The 18,878-nt window shown below is 39.9% G+C and overlaps 1 protein-coding gene across 1 annotated transcript in view; it reads right to left on the bottom strand.

The window, feature by feature from the left end:
* The window catches only part of LOC145406619 (man(5)GlcNAc(2)-PP-dolichol translocation protein RFT1), a 30,856-nt gene extending 12,430 nt beyond the window's left edge, over positions 1–18,426 (bottom strand). The window contains exons 1-6 of the mRNA XM_080277695.1: positions 18,395–18,426; positions 16,130–16,205; positions 14,552–14,754; positions 11,724–11,913; positions 8,027–8,266; positions 4,087–4,227 (exon numbers count right to left, since the gene is read on the bottom strand). Of these exons, the coding sequence (XP_080133821.1) occupies positions 4,087–4,227; positions 8,027–8,266; positions 11,724–11,913; positions 14,552–14,754; positions 16,130–16,195 (840 nt within the window). The 5' untranslated portion in view covers positions 16,196–16,205; positions 18,395–18,426. The remainder of the gene's footprint in view (positions 1–4,086; positions 4,228–8,026; positions 8,267–11,723; positions 11,914–14,551; positions 14,755–16,129; positions 16,206–18,394) is intronic.
* Between the last annotated feature and the right edge of the window lie 452 nt (positions 18,427–18,878).

The following is an 18,878-nucleotide window of genomic DNA, read 5'->3' as shown; positions in this document are numbered from 1 at the left end:
GCAAAGACAAATGGCCACCCCCTACAAGATCATGGCATCTGGCCACAGACAGACAGAGAGATAGATATTAAGATACAGTTATCAGTACATCCCTAATCTGATCCACCCAACCCCTACCACTCCTACAACCACCCTGTTCATCACTTACCAGACATTCTAGTATACTACATGTACTTACCTTTTCTACAATTATTCTTTAATATACCTTTCGAACAACACAAAGCAGATTTATTCCACTAACATTTTACACTCACTTGGATCGTCTTTACTCCTGCACAAGGGCACAATCACAACCTTCTTCCACACCAGACCACTGGTATAACTAAACTCATCGTTGCTTTCTGGCAAAGTTCTGTCAAACATTTAATTCCACTCTTTCTGCTGCAGTTTATCACTTTTATAACAAAGTCATCAATACCTGCTGCCTTATCATTTTTCAACTCTTCACAGCACTTTTCATTTCTGCTCTGCTTTCAACTCTCCACAGCACTTTTTGCTTCTGCTCTACTCTTTATCATTCCCATTCATCAGCCCTTCAAAATACTTGATGTAATGCTGCTTACATCTTCCTTCACTTTTATCATTCTTTTTCTGTGCCTGCCCTCCTCTCTTTTCATTTTTCCCATCATATGCTCTTCTCTTCACTTGAAGTGGCTCCACATTGCATGACATGCCTAACTGCTTCCTGTAACATAGGAAACCATTTACAATGCAGGATGGTGGCCATATAACCAAATAACAAGGTGATATAGTGCCTACTATGGTGCCCCTGTTAAATGGGTGGAGAGACAAATGTGATGTTCATCCAGGATCCAAAACTCCAAACTCTTCCCCATGCATTGCTGTGGCAAGGCACTGTCCACCATCAGGGAACATCAGTTCACTGCACAGGATGAACCGGCAGGAGCAGTTGCTTGCCTGCAGATGATGGGTCTGCTCAGCCAGACAGATTGGGGTTACTCAGCAAAAACAACCATCCACAAGTATCACTCTATTCTCATTTCTGACACTTTCACAATTTCTTCCAAACTCATTCCTTTATTTCTGTATAGCTTTGCAACACAACTATGTTTCTGACATAGTCTGCATTAATTTTTCTTCCTAATCTCTTACCTTGTTTCTTACTCTCAATATAATCCATCTTCTTTCAACAGAACTCCTTTCTTGCATCCATCTAAACCATTTTTCTTTTTTTCTTCAATCAGTCTGTCAACCTCTACATCCCACCAACCTGCATCTTTCTTTCCAGTCCCCAACTTTGACACACCACACACAGCTTTAGCATTCAAAACCAAACACTTCTTGTATGCACCCCACATACTTTCAAAGTCAACTTTCTTCCAATTCAGTGAGAACTCCACTACCTCAAACTCTTTACTACAAGCAAACCTCATTTTATGACTGAGATGCGTTGTTGGAATATCATTCAGATAACAATCAATCATAAATTGAACAAATCTGAACATGGATTCATTGGAGATATACTTTTCTGGAAAAGGTCAGCCACATAACATAAGTATGAAAAGAGGTTTCCACCTAACCTACACTGGTAGTTACTTTACTTCACTGCACTTCACTTGCTGCTTTAACTCCAACATTACACTACTGCTCAATTACTGACAATGACACACCTGTTTGTGGTAGGTGGTGGTGACCATCATCCACTCACTTGATGTAGTGCTGCCTACTTCTTCCTTAGCCTTTATCATTCTTTTTCTGTGCCTGTCCTCCTCTCTTCCTATTTCTCCCATCTTTCCTGTCACTTCTTATTGCTTTTCTTTCCTTTACAGGTGGCTTTACATTGAGTGACAAGCCAAATGGTTTCCTATAAGCCAAGAAACCATTTACAACGCTGGGTGGTAACCATATAACCAAACCATTCGTGCTCCCTACGTGTCAGGAAGTGGATTGGTGAAGGGTTAGTGCCCCTCCTCATAAAACAAATAACTCAAAGTCAAATGGCCACCCCTTACGGGATTATGGCGTCTGGCAATAGATAGATAGATAGACACACCTGAGAGTGACTGAGTTCAGAGGCATTGTAGAGATTACATAACCAAAAATGGTAACCACACATCAAAGAAAATGGTGCTAAAAAAATTTTTTGTAGGGGATCATAATGATCGCATTAGTGAAAATGGAGACCATACATTAAAAAATTGTGCTAAAATCTTAAGATCATATAAACAAATTATTTTTTTACAGTCAACCATAAAACATGGTTTGCCTGCACAAGCATCTTGAATCTGAGAAATTTATAACCTTTCATTTCTCCCTGCTGCTCATCATTTATAATCTAAGAAACTCCCTGTTTACTCTGCTCATGCATGCTCACATGTGACATTACACTCTTCACACCTTCCCCTTTATCTACTTCACTTCCATTCATGTTATTTTCTCTTATGGTCATCACGTCAAACTTCACTTCCTTCTACAAATTAGGTTACATCACAAAAATTTAGGTAAAGTTAGGATAAATTAGGTGACGTATGGGTAAGCTAGGATAAATGATTAGATTAAGTCAGGGTAATTTACGGTACCTTTGGGTAAATCAGTACTGATGAGGGTAAATTAGTGCCAAAATGGCATTCTAAGATGGCTAACTAGACTGCATCAGTCTTTCTTCTGTGTCGTTGCAATGGTAAGCAAAGACTGATGTGTCAGCTGTTTACTCACATGTTCCCGCTGTGTCAATTGTTTATTCAACTGTTCCCAAGTCTTGTTTTTGTTCAATTAATCCTTCCGTTAGTAAACGTGCTATTCTTTATCTGATAATAAACACATTCAGACGACTTTATTAACTTTTATTAGCCTGATACAGAACCCAATCCTATTTTCTCAGGCCTCTCAAAGATCCAAACTCTACTTTCCCCACTCAGTTACAGATAATTATATCATTCATTCATTCATCATCCAATCCAATCCTACGTTGCCCCATGAGGAGCGTAGGAGCCCGGGGCTAGGCAAGTTGGTCCTGACATTTAAGATCAGAGTGACCAGCCTCACTCATCCCTGAGTGGCATTACATGAGCAATAAACCCCAACCACCCCTTGGATATAAACCTTCACCGGCTCAATCTGACTGGAGCGCAATAATTACCCACTAAACCACCAGGTGCCAAAATTTGGCTATATGGTTACCACCCAGCATAGTAAATGGTTTCCTGGTGTACAGAAAATCATTTGGCTTGTCACTCAGTGTAGAGTCACCCACAAGCAGGAGGAGGAGGAAAGAACAAAGGAAAGAAAAACAGAAGAGGGAGTGTAAAGTCACCCGTAGGCAGAAGGATGAGGAAACAATGAAGGAATGAAAGACTCACGGAAATTATATTTCATCAATATTCTTGGAACCTATCTCGCATTATATTCTGACCTGACTGTATAATATTATCAATAATAAACTAATAATAATATCATACAGTACTGTAGTATCCTCAGCTTTATCAGTAACACCTCAACTTAGCTTTCGGTGTTCAGAAATACAGTACAGTACTGTTCTGTTATTTCTCTTGGGATACAGATCACAGAAGAAAGGAAGCCAAGGTTACAGTATCACTCTCTCCTTTTCCATATGAGGTATAAGGTTACTTTTTTTTTTTTTTTTTTTTTTAATGTGTCTGACTCCGGACAAAGGCTTCAGGGGCCATCCAAGGCCCAGCAATCCTCCTACACACCTCAACATGTCACCATTTCGGCACTAACACCCACCATCTATATCAAATACATGCTAGGGCTGTCTCATACAGGACTGGTGTACTGGTATTAGCAGGGGTACTTTTACGACATGTCGGCAGGTCTTCTGGTAGACCAGTAAAGTCTGCTTTTATGAAATTCAAATCCTTAAGCTGTTCCTTGTTCTAGCCGGGATTTAATCCTGGGTCCATTAGGAATGCAGGCTGCGCCTCTCTACCGATTCAGCCACCACAACTGCTGGCGGGTGAACACTGAGGATATCACATCCCTATGCCAGTACAGACAGGGAGGTGGAGCCAAACAGGAACATGTGTGCAGCATTTTTCACCATTATTCCTAATAATCATTAGGATGTAAACTATACAGATTAAACAAATTAAGTACAGGTCTCACCTGGTAAACACCTTGCTGAGCTAAGGAAATCAGAGGGAAGAAATTCATGAGATAGAATTCTCCTTCAGTAAGTGCCTCCTTCAGCCATCCTTGCTTAAAAAAGTTCCAGGACAAGGCACCCAGTTCTCTATCCACTTCTGGCTGGAATACGAGAGGACAGATATTATGTACCTGAGAAACTGCATGCACTAACTAAATATGTGAATCCTACCAGCATAACTATCAGGAAAAAACTGTATAAATGGCCTGTTCTTATCCAGCATGACAAAAAGAAAAAAAAAAAAAAAATTAGTCCAGTGGTCAACTTAGGCCTTTCACATCCACTTCATCCATATCAGGTCAATTTTGGTCCATTCAGATAAAATCAGCTCCCTTTGCATCTATTCTATTTCACTGAAATCTGGTTCTATGAGTTAATTCACGACTGTTCAAGCCATTTCAGATGCATGTTTAGGCCTACTCAGTCCCCTTCAGATTCAACTAGACACAACCAGGTAACTACCTGCCCATTATGGTCAGTTATGGCCTTTTTCTTTCTAATACTGTAAATCATACTGCAAAATATTTTCCAGTCTCAGGCAATATACTAAAGTGCTGTAGCTACCAAAGCAGTGGCATGAGGTAGCATGCAATGCTTCCATTTGCTGATACACCATGAGATTAGGCACTGCTAGTCAAAGTGGCTAGATGGTACCGTATCACATTTTTCTCACAATGTGTGTGTAACTTCACTCTAAAGTTAGAAAGCCAGGCCATGAAGGACACTGAAAAACAGACACTGGTGGCATATTCCTTCATATGCTTGCATATGAATCCCAGTCTAATATTATCTCTTTTGGGGCATAGGGAAGCCCAAGGTTAGAGTCCAAAAAAATAAATCATTAAAAGGTTGGAGATTAACCTACTTTCCCTGCAATATTTTATATAATAAAAAACTTCCAGTCACAATACACTTCATGGGGGTTTGAATAATTAAGATGTGATTGGAGGTTTTTCTGTCATACAGATGACATTTACAGACTTTGTCTGGCACACACACACAGATATAGACGGTACCAAATACCACACTTCAACCTTCCCATCGAGGTACCCTCTTCCCATTTGCTGTTCACCAGCACCAGCATGAGTTAATTCTGGCTACTACTATGTTTCCAAGGAGAACATTGGCCTTGCAGTGATTTTCATGTGGGCTGTTACAACTACATTTAGTTCTAGAGAGATGCCTTCAAGTGGTGTCAGTGATATAACCAGCCAGCTCCAGTGGCATGTTTATACAAATTTTCCTCAATTTACACAACAATATATTCCTCTCCCTCAGTCCTGTATACATGGATCCACTTCTATTTCCATGGAAAAATTGCCGACTGACATTCAAAATACTGTATTCACCTAGACTTGCTTTTGATGAATAAGGGGAGAGTTATTTTGACGGTCTTGAAGCGTAGCCTCAATCTTTGAGTGGTTAGAGGCACTGCTCAGTCCCCCTCCTCTAGCCCCTCAGCTTAGGATAATCCTCCCAAAGCAACTGTCACTTTATCATCTGATAAGGTGAGTTAAAATTCCACTTACTGGTCATTTTTTAGTACTACATTCTTGTTCATGTACCATTTTATAGGCTGAATGATAATTAGTGTGTTTTTATGCAGGTGTTTGTTGGAGGTAAACAGGAACTTTGGGAAAATTCTGGGATATCGTCCCCCTACCCCATTAGCCAAATACCCCGTAACAATGGTTCTTATGGCACAATTTACACATCTCAATTTGCGTGGTAGTTTTTACCCCCCACATATGCCATGTAAAATGTGAGTCTACTGTACCAGCACTTTCTGCACTGCAAATGACATAAAAGTATTGGTAAGGAATCCTGCACGATTAACAGTCTTTGCTGCTTATAAAACCTCAATGCTGGGACATTAATGAAGCATTATAATCTTCAAACACTAAGGCTGTATTTTTACCAGTGAAGGACAACTTCCTTAGTCTCAGTGCCCATGTATACCTCTAACTATGTTAGAACTTTTGTGTGATCCAGGTGAATAAGCCTGGTGTGGCATCATTCATTCTCTTTCTTGACTCTAAGATTATTATTCTTTCCTAGACCTTGTCCCATTCCCTTAAGGTTTTGATGGTATCTGAAGATTTCTCTGTGCAAAGGGCTTTTGACAAATGTCTCACCTCATATCCAGTTTCAGTGTTCACGACTGCCTGTGCAAAACTAGTCAAGAACAGAATCCCAGAACAGCCTTAAAATTACATATGATTATTTGTTGATTAAATACATCCACAATGCATGTGGGAGATGGGGTATTTAAGTCAATATCCTGCATCAAAATAACCATCCATCCATCCATCATCCAATCCTACATTACCCCACGAGGAACGTAGGAGCCCGGGGCTAGGCAGTTGGTCCCGACATTTAAGATGAGAGGCCAGCCTCACTCAGCCCTGAGGGGCATTACATGAGCAATCAACCCCAACCATCCCTTGGATATAAACCTTCACCGGCTCAATCTGATTGGAGTGCAATAATTACCCACTAAACCACCAGGTGCCAAAATTTGGTTATATGGTTACCACCTAGCAGAGTAAATGGTTTCCTGGTGCACAGGAAACCATTTGGCTTGTCACTCAGTGTAGAGTCACTCACAGGCTGAAGGAAGTGGAAAGAATGAAGGAAAGAAAGACAGAAGAGGGAGTGTAAAGTCACCCGTAGGCAGAAAGACAAGGAAAGAATGAAGGGAAGAAAGACAGAAGAGAATGAAAGGAAAGAAGGATGGAGAGGAAAGGGCAGACACCCGAGAGCAACACTACATCGAGTGAGTGGATGGTGAGCGCCCCCACCTACCACAAATCAAAATAACACTTGATCAAAAAATGGTAAACATGGCCAGACAACGCTCAAATCACTATCGGGTTGTTACCGAATGGCGGAGCTTTTACTTCATGGTTCTAACTCATTTCACATGAGGATTATATATACAGTACAGTATATGTGAGTTATGTCCTTATTCTTGGCCCTTCAGGTTAATTCTGGTCCATTCAGTTTAGTGCTACTCCATTCAGTTCAGTTCTAATACATCTGAGTTAATTCTGGCCCTTTCAGGCTAATTTTGGTCCATTCAGGAAAATTAAGGCCCATTTAGGTGAACTATGGTCCACTTTGATGAATTCCGGTCCATTCAGGTCAAACAAGACTCAACAGGTACATTCAAGCCACTCTGGTTCCAGTCAAGTTACTTCGCATTCACTGATGCCATTCACACTAGCCTGGATCCACTGTAGTCTTTTCAGATCATTACTGATATATTCAGATCCAGTTAGAACAACTTAGGCCTATTCATGGCTATTTCATGCCCATTCATCCATCCACCATGCAATTCTTTATTACTCCACTTTCTAATCTTTACTTGTTCTAAATTCCCCTTCTCTGTACTGTAGCTATAATATTCCTTGTATGCAGATATACGGTACTTTTGTAAATGGGCTGAATCCACTGGTTTAGCTTTTATCTAAACAAAATGGTCAAAAAGTGAAATATGAAATATGATGAGGGGTCAAGTCCTGAAAGGCTACTGGTATGGTACCACATTAATTTCATACAGAAGCAATATTATACAGTATTGCCTTTTGCAACTGTGTTTTACACATACTTTTTTTCAGGGCTTCAACATCTTGCGAGCACAGGCAATACTGTATGGTGAACATTGCATCAACTGCATTCACAGTCAACAAATTATAATACTCTCCATATCTTACATTTTTCCTCAATTATCACAAAAATGCAAATTACTGCCAAATTATTCTTACTACCGGTATGTTACAACCTGGATTCAGCACCACAAACTATGGACTTTTCTGAGAAATTTCATAAAACAAGCACCAGTAAAAAAAAAATCTTACCAAAACAATATGCAAAGTACAGAACTTCTGTTTCACTAACCAGCATCTTTCCTCTTTCCCACTGCGGAAAAAGCTGCCTCAGGCTTTGAACTGGTAGTTTCTTGGTTTCTTCTTTGTTGTGGAACTTATAGATGAACAGGCCATAGTATAAAGCACAGTAAACTATGGAACCACACAGCTGACTTACACCATACATCAGCACAGCATGAGTTGGCCATGCGTAAACAAACAATGCCAGGAGTAAGGAACGTAATAACTGCATTACACCTTCTATTGCAACCTGTAAACAAAGGAAATACATATAGCTTGGTCTTTTAATTAGAATATAATTGTACAGTATTAAGACTAGCTAACAGTATGACTTCTGAATATTTATTACTATGAAAGTAAATTAGCACTCCTAACCAAACAGCCACTGTATCCACTACACAAGGTTTCCAAATCCATCTGCTCCCAATTCATTATCTCTGACTCCTTACTACTGCAAAGTTCATACGCATCTGTGCTTTGTTTCTCAGCTTCTTCACTTCCGGTACTTCATTCTGAGCAAACATCTCTTGCCCTATCCACCAAACTCCTCTCAGTTTCACCTTACATAATAAAATCATATGTTTTGATAAACTTCAGCATCACCCTTTCACAGCCCTCATGTCAACAACACTCCGAAGCAGCTTTTTCTTTTTGAGCAATTCATCAATCAGACTCCATTTAACATTCTCCTCAGTCTCTCTATACTTGACATATATCTGGGGGCAGTTTTGTGTCTGAAGTATGCATTACTTATGCATAATCTTTCTTAACACAAGTCCATCTGTTGACATCCATTATTGTTCTCCTCTGGCACTCCAAATGACATGTAACATAGTTTACAGGACCAGTGTAAACTCTTCTATTCCAGTCTCCCATCACAAACACTCTATAACTGCTGGGCATCTGCCCTATCACTATCTAGCTGGTCTCAAAACCTGTACTTCTCTTCTCCATCTCTACCATCACAAGCTGCATATGCAATAATCACTGCCACAGTCACTATCATTAAATTGTTGTTGTAGACCTAGGCTCATATGGATGTAAACCAGGGGGACTGCAGAATGAAGCTGCTCTTCTGATGTCCATCATCATCCTCTCCGAGGATAGGGTAGGAACTGAAAGATGTTTGCATAATCTCTGTCTGGTTATATACCTTTATCACTGCCGCCAAGCGAAGGCATCCCTCTCCAGCAAGATATTTACCTTAGAACTTGACATACATGCACCCATGTTGATGTATTAATAATCTTTCATATCTCTCTGCTATTCTTCATTCATTCTCTCTGACAAGGAGAGTATGTTTTCACCCCTGTTTGACTGTTTGTTTGTTAGTATGTTTGTCTGTTAGCAGGATTACTCAAAAACTACAAGACAGATTTAGACCAAATCTGACAGGGAGATAGCCCAATTCCTTGGGAACATGATTAACTTTTGGGACTAATCCAGACTGTATTGCAGATTCTTGATGCGGAAAACACTTTTTGTGATACCCTAATCAATGATGAGAAAACCTAACCCATTATGAAGAGTGGTTTGGAAATTACATTGCACTTGTCAGAAAGATGCACTCCAATAAGTGTCCTTCTAGTTAACAAAGTAACTCCTCTTTACTTGAGACACATGCTCGTATCTCACCAAATGCACTTCACACCTTCCCATTCAGTCACTTTCATCTTCAGTTGACCACTTTGCTCATCTTGGTCTCCTGCAGTATTATCACACTATACCTCACATCACTGAACATATTCACTATTCCACACTCAGTCACAATTCCCTCATATTCTACACTGTCAAATAAGCCTCTGTTTTTCCTGGGCCTTGATTAAACACAGGTCCCAGATCTGATGCTTTGGGGATGTTTGCCTTGAGAAGGATAGGGGGTGAGGGATCCCTAATCCACACCACTCACGTCTCACCAGTTCAGTGCACAGAGATGTGTCTATAGCCAGGTGCCATAATCCTGTAAGGGGTGGCTGTTAATTTCTGAATTAGATGTTTTACAGGGAGGGGCACTAACCCTTCACCAACCCACTTACTGAAGCATTGGGAACATCTATGGGTTGGTTATATGGTCACCACTCAGTGCTGTAAATGGTTTCCTTAGTTACAGGAAACCATTAGGCTTGTCACTCAGTGCAGAGCCAAATGAGGTGAAAAGAAGTGTATGAATAAGTGACATGAAAGGAAATGGGAAGCAGGATGAGAGGGCAAACACAGAGATAGAATGAGAAAGGGGAAGGATGAAGTAGGCAGCACTACACTGAGTGGATGATGGTTGCCACCACTCCAACACTGAGACCACAGGTGCAATATTCTCCCCTCCCCAAAGGACTGGCTATTGGAAATAGTTACCAACTAGCTTCATACAGCTTCCTGGTGAGCAGGAAATCACTTAGCTTGTTGCTCAGCATTGATGAATCAGGAGCTAACACTACATCAAATGAATGGATGGTGAGCAACTGAGAACCTGCATCTACATGGAATATTTGTGCCGACTTCTGTTCCTGGTGTATCGTTTATAAAGGGCATGCTTGCATGCAATGGACTTAGTCACCTAATGGCGGCTCTCCACGCTGCTTGATCTCTGGTAGCCTCCCTATTCTGTCCTTTATCCCTGAGGTCACATTCTATGACCTTGCCCCAAGTCATTTTTTGGTCTGCCTCTCGCAACCCTATCCTTGACGTTCACACTTCTCACCTTCCGAACCCCACTGTTATCGTCGATCCTCTCAACATGCCCAAACCATCTCAATCTACCCCTCCTCATCACAACACCAATACATTCCAGTCCCATCCTTCCTCTCATCTCTTCAGTTGAAATCCTTGCTCCCCAAGACCTCGCATTCAAGGATACACTAAGCATCTATTTAACCAATGTCATTTCTGTACATCTCATATGAAAGGTGATACATTTAAAAAATTCATTCATGTGCTTCAAAGCTGTTTTTCTATTTCTTACAGTAATAATTTTGATGTAACACCGAATGCATTACTTTGCTTATACACCTTAATATTAAGGTGCTGATTAGATGGTGGTGGTGTGCAGCCAGAGTGGAGCAGCTGCAACATCCACCTGGAAGTCAAACCTTCTCACAGTTCCCTGCATTTCATCATGGGAAGGAGCCTGGTTCATCCCAGATGAGGTGCCGTCTACCACAAGAGGGTACCAGATCCCTACATGGTATATCTACTGTACTGTACATGTAAGACAGCCCCAAAGAAGCAGTTGCTTACCTGCAGTCAACAGGTATAATCAGTCTGACAGACTGGGGTTAGGCAACAACAACCTTGGTATAAAAAAAACAGTACTAATAATACTCATAATCATTATAATGATTCAATATGCGTTGGGGAAAACAGTAGTGTATAAATTCCCAGCCATCATCCATGGTGTAAAATTGTTTTGCACCAAAGTGTGCACTAATACTTTTTTGATTATCATACGTGTCAACCGGCATACGGTATATATTGTACCGTACTCCCCAAATGGAATACTGTAATACTAAAACACTCACTGATAATATTTTGTAAGATTTTACTTAGATCTTAATAAATAGTATGAATGACTTAGAAACAGACAATAAGCACCAACTGCTGTTTATGAAAAATTACAATACATTCTAATTATCTGATACACTGCCCAACTTACAATGCAAGTGCATCTTCAGAAAAAGTTCTCACTGCCTCAAGTATGCATGGTAAGTTACCTTGGTTTTACTCCAGAGCTGTAACTCAGCAAGGATGAAGGGGACTTCAGTGGCCACTTCCAGCACAACAGTGACTAAAATAAGAGCTACGCTAGCCTGGTACCACTGAGTCACTGAAGCTGGAGGAATCTCCAGTATTCTAACCCATGCCCACCATCCTAAAGCACACACTGGTCCTGACACCAACAGCCTGAAAAATATCAAACAGCTTAGTATTACTGTACTTGTGCATATAAACGGCTTATCAAAATGAGCTTTACACTGCTTATAAACTGTCTTTCCTTCATGATTCTTTACTTCACTGTGGAGTGTTTGTTCACCCTTTGTCTCAGACAGGGATGATTGCAAGCTGATCTGCCATGCTTCCAAACAGGTAGCAAAAACTGCCACAGTAAAGAGGCTGAAAACTAATGAATAGCATCTTCGACATTGGACAACTACTGCTCAGCATGTTCCATGTAGCTAAAGTCAACATGAAACTGAAATGGTCCCTTTTGTGACCCAACTGCAACCATCCTGCCAAGTTTCAGTGCAATCCTTTTTCCAGTTTTGTCTATGCTACACAGACAGACACATGGTTTGAATTACAGTATATCAGATGTATAAAGGAAATGGGAGCAAGAAAGAGTGTAAGAATCACAAAGGGATTTGTTTCTTGAATATACCAGGGAAGGTGTATGGTAGGGTGCTCACTGAAAGGATATACAACACAACAGAAGATAAAACAGATAAAGAACAGGGCTGACTCAGACATGGTAAGGAATGTGTAGACCAGATATTTAGAATAAGGTCTTGAGAGAATAAGTACACTGCAAAGAGTAAGATCCTGTAAGTTGAATTTGTGGACTTGGAGAAGGCGAATGACAGGGTGAACTGAGAAGAATTTATGGGGTGCATTAGGCATATATGGTGTAGGAGGGAGTTTTTGAGGGCAACAAAATCCATTCATGGAGGAAGTACTCCATCTGTGAAGGTGTCAGCAGCTCAGTGGTCCTTTTGACATTAACGCAGGCAGAAGACAAGGATGTGTTATGTCACCTTGATTGTCCAGTGTATATATGGATGGAGTCGTCAAAATGAGATGAAATGAGGACAGCAGGCATAGGAGTAAAAACTGAAGCTAAATGACAATCAGTGGAGTCTTGTAACCTGCTTATATGCTGGTGAGGGTGTTTTGACTGGTGAAAGCAGGAGTGACTTGCAAAGGGTAGTGAAAGAGTTTGAGAGTCTGCACAAGAGGAAAATTAAAAGTGATTGTGAAGAAAAGTAAAATGACGGTAAGTGAATGGCAAGAGTATCACACAAGTTTTCAGCACGCAGTATATGGCAGAGACAAGAATACAGTGAACTGCGGGGTCCTGAGGAGAGGTGGAATACTTGAGGGGGTTGATAGTTTTAGGTACGTGGGAGCTGTATCACGTAAAAATAGCAAAACGGAGAGTGAGATCAAGGAGGTATCGATTCAGGGGAAAAGAGTAACTGGAGAGCTTAGTTGTACTTGAAAGGGCAGGAAAGTCAGCATGAAGGTTATGACAGCCCAGTGTTTGGGTGTTCTACAACCAACACTCCTGTATGGGAGACAAAGCTGGGCAGTGAGTGAGAGAGAGCTGTCTAGGTTGCAAACTGTAGAAACTGCCTTTCTTAAAACAGCTGCAGGCATGGGGAGGACGGAGGATGTAAAAAACAGTAAAATTTATTGGCACTATGAAATGGAAGAAAAAGCTATTGGAGTGAGATGTGGAACTATTGCATGAATAAAGAGGAATATGTTGAGATGGTACAAACATGTACAAGGAATGCACGCAGATACGGTGCCCCAAAAAGTTTGTGCATGTAAGATAGAGGGAAGTGCTGGTAGTGGCAGACCTTATAGAGTATGAAACAGAGTAGAACAATATACTGTACTGACGAAAGAGAAGGAAATGGGGGAGGAGTATCGAAGACAGTGAGAAAGATGTATGAAGATAAGGTAGCCTGGAGGCACATCTGTCAAGCCAGCCCCTGTCCGGGGGTTCCCAAGAAGGAGCAAGGCATCAGAGACTGATGATGACAATGATGATAATTGTGATGATATGACTGTGTGTGTGTGTGTGTAACAGACACTAAGTTTTGTGTACTGTGTATGCAGTGTTTGTTGTGTGTTGCATCTGTGTTTTGTGTGCGCTTTCTGTGTGTTTCACTTGCATCTTGAGTGCTTTCTGTGTATTGTGTTTGCATTTTATGTGTACTTTGTGTTCTGTGTCTGTGTTTTGTGTGCGTTTCATGCATGTTTTGCATGAGCTTTTTATGTGCTGTGTGTGTCTGTGTACAATACACTGTTATAACATTTGCGTGCTGGTAAGGTGTTTCAGACACTGAGATAAAGGAACTGGAGAAGAAGGGTGACTTTTGCTAGATGGCCAGCAGCAAACTGGGCCTTCATAAGTTTTCCAAAAACTTTTTACCATGAATTTCAGTTGAGCAGCACTTTGTCAGTAGCAGGGATCCATACTACTCATAAAGCCAGTTTACAAGTGAATTTTGGTATTCATTAAAAATAAAAAAATAAAATACAACAAATCTGACATGTTTGCTATTCATCCATCTCCACTGGACTGGTATAACCTTACAGTAATTCAAATCCTGTACTGTACTGTACTGTACTGCATTGGTGTTCTATGGTACTAGAGCACTAATGGTTATTTCCCTAATTAGGTACTATTAGTGAAAAATCTACAGAAGTTTCTGGTTAAATATTATGCATTCTCAATTGACAGAAGAAAGTATTATGGCATATGCTGTATATTATGGAACAGTCAAGTTAATATTATCAAGAAAATTTTACATACCCAATCCACACCAAGTTGACAGTTTTGTGTATCTGAACAGAACCCTTTGAGCTTAAGGCTGCCCGTCTGAATGCCTCACGGGATAGAAGAAGCCCTGTTGCATACAGCAGATGTAGCCGTACAGTCATCACAGCAAATACCTCCTTGCTAACATGACGAACAATAAACGCATTCAGGAAAAATGATACAATACGTAGCCCAACCTGGAAAATTAATGTTAATATTAGTACAGTACAGGTACACTACAAGGTATCCCAGATATTGTTATTTTTAGATGCATAATACTCATAATACAATATTGATATTGGTATGTTAGGCTGCTGGCATAAATATTGACTCATTTCATTATGCTGAAGAACAAGACAGAGGGTAATGACCTCTGAAACCCAGTAATGTGATCTTCACAGTTCAATAAACTTCTCAGCATACTGTCTATGGACTTCATAACAGTTTGACTAAAATGAAGAATGTTGTTACTGTCCACAATAGTACAATACTTACAAAAAGAATCCTTTATCAGATGAGCAAGTTTCAGAAGAGGTGTTGTTATTTGTCCTTTTTTTTTAAGGCAAAATAATTATGAAAGTACAATAGGTTTCATGTTATATGAAGTGCTACTTTATCTTGCATTATTAAAAAACTGAAGGCATACGCATAAACTTACTTTTGCAGGCAATGTAAATGAATGTCAAGACTTCCTAAGACTGATAAAACCTTCACCAACTTCAGAATCACACAACTCATGCACATACATTATGCCTACAAAAGGTAATATATTCTCATGTCAACCACCTCAGTTATACCCCAAAGCTAAAAACATACATATACCCTGTACTCTATAGACCTAGTAACATTTTTAACTCCTGGCTTCTGATGACATCTTTCATTAGTTTATTCTATTAAACTCCAGACAGCTCAGGAGAGACTCTAGAAACTGAAGGTGTCAGATGCTGCCTTCATTAATTCAACCATGAGGATGAGGCTCCCAAGCTGAATAAAACTGTTTGGCACTGGAGAGGAGCTTTCACAAGTGGCATCATTACCCTGAGAGGAGAGAGGCAGATGCAACTCCTACCTGAGAACTAAACTTCCTCACCCTGCTCTGTTTCCTGACAGCAAGAAAAATATAGTACTATAATGATATTCAGTTTATTTTTAAATAACTAGAAGTCCTCTGCAGACTTTTTTAAGGTTTTGGGAAACCAATCAGTTGTGAACTTGGCACTGGGTGACTGGCTAGGAACTGAGGGTACTGGCAATGTACTGCACATCACTGAGCAGTTGAAGAGACAAGACACTGACGACTTCATCCTATACAACATATTAATTGGAGACAAGAATCAGTAGCTACATCCTCTACTCAGTTCTCTGATCCTGGGATCATCCCTCTCGTCATTACTTAATTACCATGGTGGTGCTGTGAGATGGCTCTATGCCTGTTGTCTAGGGATATCTCCAAAGAGGGATGGTATGTGGAAAAATGTGGCCCTGCAAACACCTGCTCAAAACGATCAGGGGGTACCAGAGAGTGAATAAACTAATCTTAATAGCATCAAAAACAAAGGAACCTGCACTAACCTGCAGCAGTGTGTCATAGGCAGCTGACTGCACAGCCCCTTTCTTTAACTTGTCTGTGTCTGTCATTCTGCACACTCTGGGAATAAAAGATGAAGACCTGAAATTGCCTGTGTATTGTAATTATTAAAAAGAACAGATAAATGTAATCAAGCAAAGTACTGAAATACAGTACAACACTCTCTCTAATGCAAGAGTTAACCGTTACTCCCAGTCTTTCATTTATGCAACAGGTCAGCTCTGGAACTGTCTCCCTCTGTCTGTATTTCCTGCTGCCTATGATCTCCAGTCTTTCAAACGCAGTGTGTCCAGGCATCTCAAAATGATCGGATCTTGAATTTGGCTCTATAATGTATTTTGTTTTTCTCTTGGAGGGAACTGTTACTGCGGGCTCAAGGCCTCTGGTTCCTTCTTCCTCGCATAAAAAAAAAAAAAAAAAAAAAAAAACTGCAGTGGTCATTGTTATGGAAGCTATTCTCGTAAATTGTGAATGGAAATGAAATCACAGACAGTACCTATGTATGATAGCTACCACTTCTATAACAATTGTACAGGCCTTCTGTAGAGCTGCAAATAAATGCCAGAATCAGTTTGCTGGAAAAAAAAAAATCATATTCAATAACTGACTAATAATACATCTTAAAACAATACTGCATGACTTTACGCTAGATGACTAATATTATTACAAGTACACACACAGAAAGAGAGAGAGAGAGAGAGAGAGAGAGAGAGAGAGTTAAATCATATTAAAATGCATTAGATACAGATGCTGCATTTGTTATTCTGGACACTAGATTTATCAAAATTCTCTGTAAGGAGCACAATTAGCTACTCCTACATTTTTAAACAAATGTAAAGTTCAGTTTAGTTGTGAGAGATTTTGCAATGACACTGGTAAATTACTACCATAGCTATTAGTATATTTTTATTAGCAAATAACACCCTTGATGACTCCAGGCATGATGATGTGCCTTTTTGAGAGTGGACATATCCATGAATTAGACCATTTAATCAAATGATTTATGAGGACTGTCCAAAAAGAAACCAAACTTTTAAAATGGTGCACCAATCCATACTCCAGTGATGATTTTAACTAAATAATAAACACCATTGATGTATCACATACCAGTATTCAAAAATAGGATACTCAAACTGTCATTCAATGAAAAAGAAGAAAAACAGAAAGACGTGTAAATTTCTATAAGCTGTCAACATTTTTTTTTTTTTTTTTTTTTTTTGTATGTGTGACTGGATGATGGATTGTATTCATTTAATACAACAGTTAAAGTGTGATTCACTTGATTTTGATACTGTTTTTGTTGGATATAAGTACTGTATTTTTGATGATATACCATGACATTATCCTCTCTCATAATCTTATAAGCCCAAGTGTTCCAAAGTGTCACAGCCTTAACAAAACCTTACCAAAGTACCATACAGTGCTAACCAATCGGCAATTACTGACATTCAGCCCCTGTTTAAGTAGGCGATTAATTTACATTCTTTCCCTTGATTTTTGTTATGATGTGTGCAATGTTAGATTTTGACATATGTCCCCCTTCTTACCTCTATCAGTGTTGGGAGACTTTTTTTTCTGGGGAGGGGGGGAAATGGGTCTGAAATGGCACTGGAAATTGTATAAGCCACTGCAAAACTGATGGGGAAAAACAAATTATACTCCATTTCATGTATTAACCTATCTACCCCCCACATCACCTGGCCTTGACCCTATGTAATTTATATCTAACCAAAATGAACTAAAATGAGTGAAAGACAAGGTATTTTAGGCATTAACCTACCCACACCCCACATTACCTAACCTCAGCCCCATAAAATTCATCTTACCTTGGTCACCCACTTGTGAATTGTCTTGATTTGACTCAGAACACCGTACAACCACAAAAAAATCAAGGCTGGTTTTGTTATTAGGAAAGAAAAGGGTTAATATTCACAGACGAATAGTAGGGCACCTGTCACACTGAACTGCCATGGCTGCTCTGATTTTGATATCCATGCAGAAGAAAAAGAGGGGTCGCTGTGTTCTGACTGGCTGAAGTAGATGAAGTGACAAAATTAATGACTGGCCTAAATTATAACAAACTGAGGTGTCTCTGTCGCTAAAGTACTGGAGGGAACTGTCCACATACTGCATTTTGCTGACAAGCCGTTTATGACCAATGTGGCTAGCCGGATACATCATAAATACGTATAACAAACAGAATACTAAAACTAACAACTCTGACAGGTAAAGTCTCATATAACATTCACCAAAATTTCCAAAAAAAATATTCTCACATCCCACGTAGACCAACTTTTCGACTTCTCCTTCTTTCTTGTGGTGATTGGTGAGGCGGATTTGTTTACGTTCATCGAAAAAAAATGTTGGATGGCTCGTCAGTGTTGTCGTCACCTTTGGGGCCGCCATCTTGCCACTCCCTACTGAAAGCTTCTCTGAGCTGCTTCTACTGTATATAATAACATCACTGTTCGAAATGAGGGAAGGTTTGACCCCCTCAAACACAAGGAAGACTCATGGAAATAGGGTATGCAAGAGAACCCACCTTGAGTTATAACAAGACCTCTTCAAATAAAATGAGTTATTTATTGTTAGGAGGGAAATACTCGTTTTAAGTATACGATCATTCACGAAGTGATTAAGAACGCAGACTTTAGTAGTTAATTTTGAAAGTAAAATGTTTAAGATGTTCATCGCATTGTGAAGAAGTTCGTGTTATTATCCGAAGACTTATTA

The sequence above is a fragment of the Coenobita brevimanus genome, chromosome 71 (assembly GCF_032717465.1).
Source record: "Coenobita brevimanus isolate Jiangsu-jjx chromosome 71, ASM3271746v2, whole genome shotgun sequence".
NCBI classification, from domain to species: Eukaryota; Metazoa; Arthropoda; class Malacostraca; order Decapoda; family Coenobitidae; genus Coenobita; species Coenobita brevimanus.
Note: the sequence above shows the minus strand (reverse complement) of the source record. Positions and strands in the feature narration are given on the sequence as shown.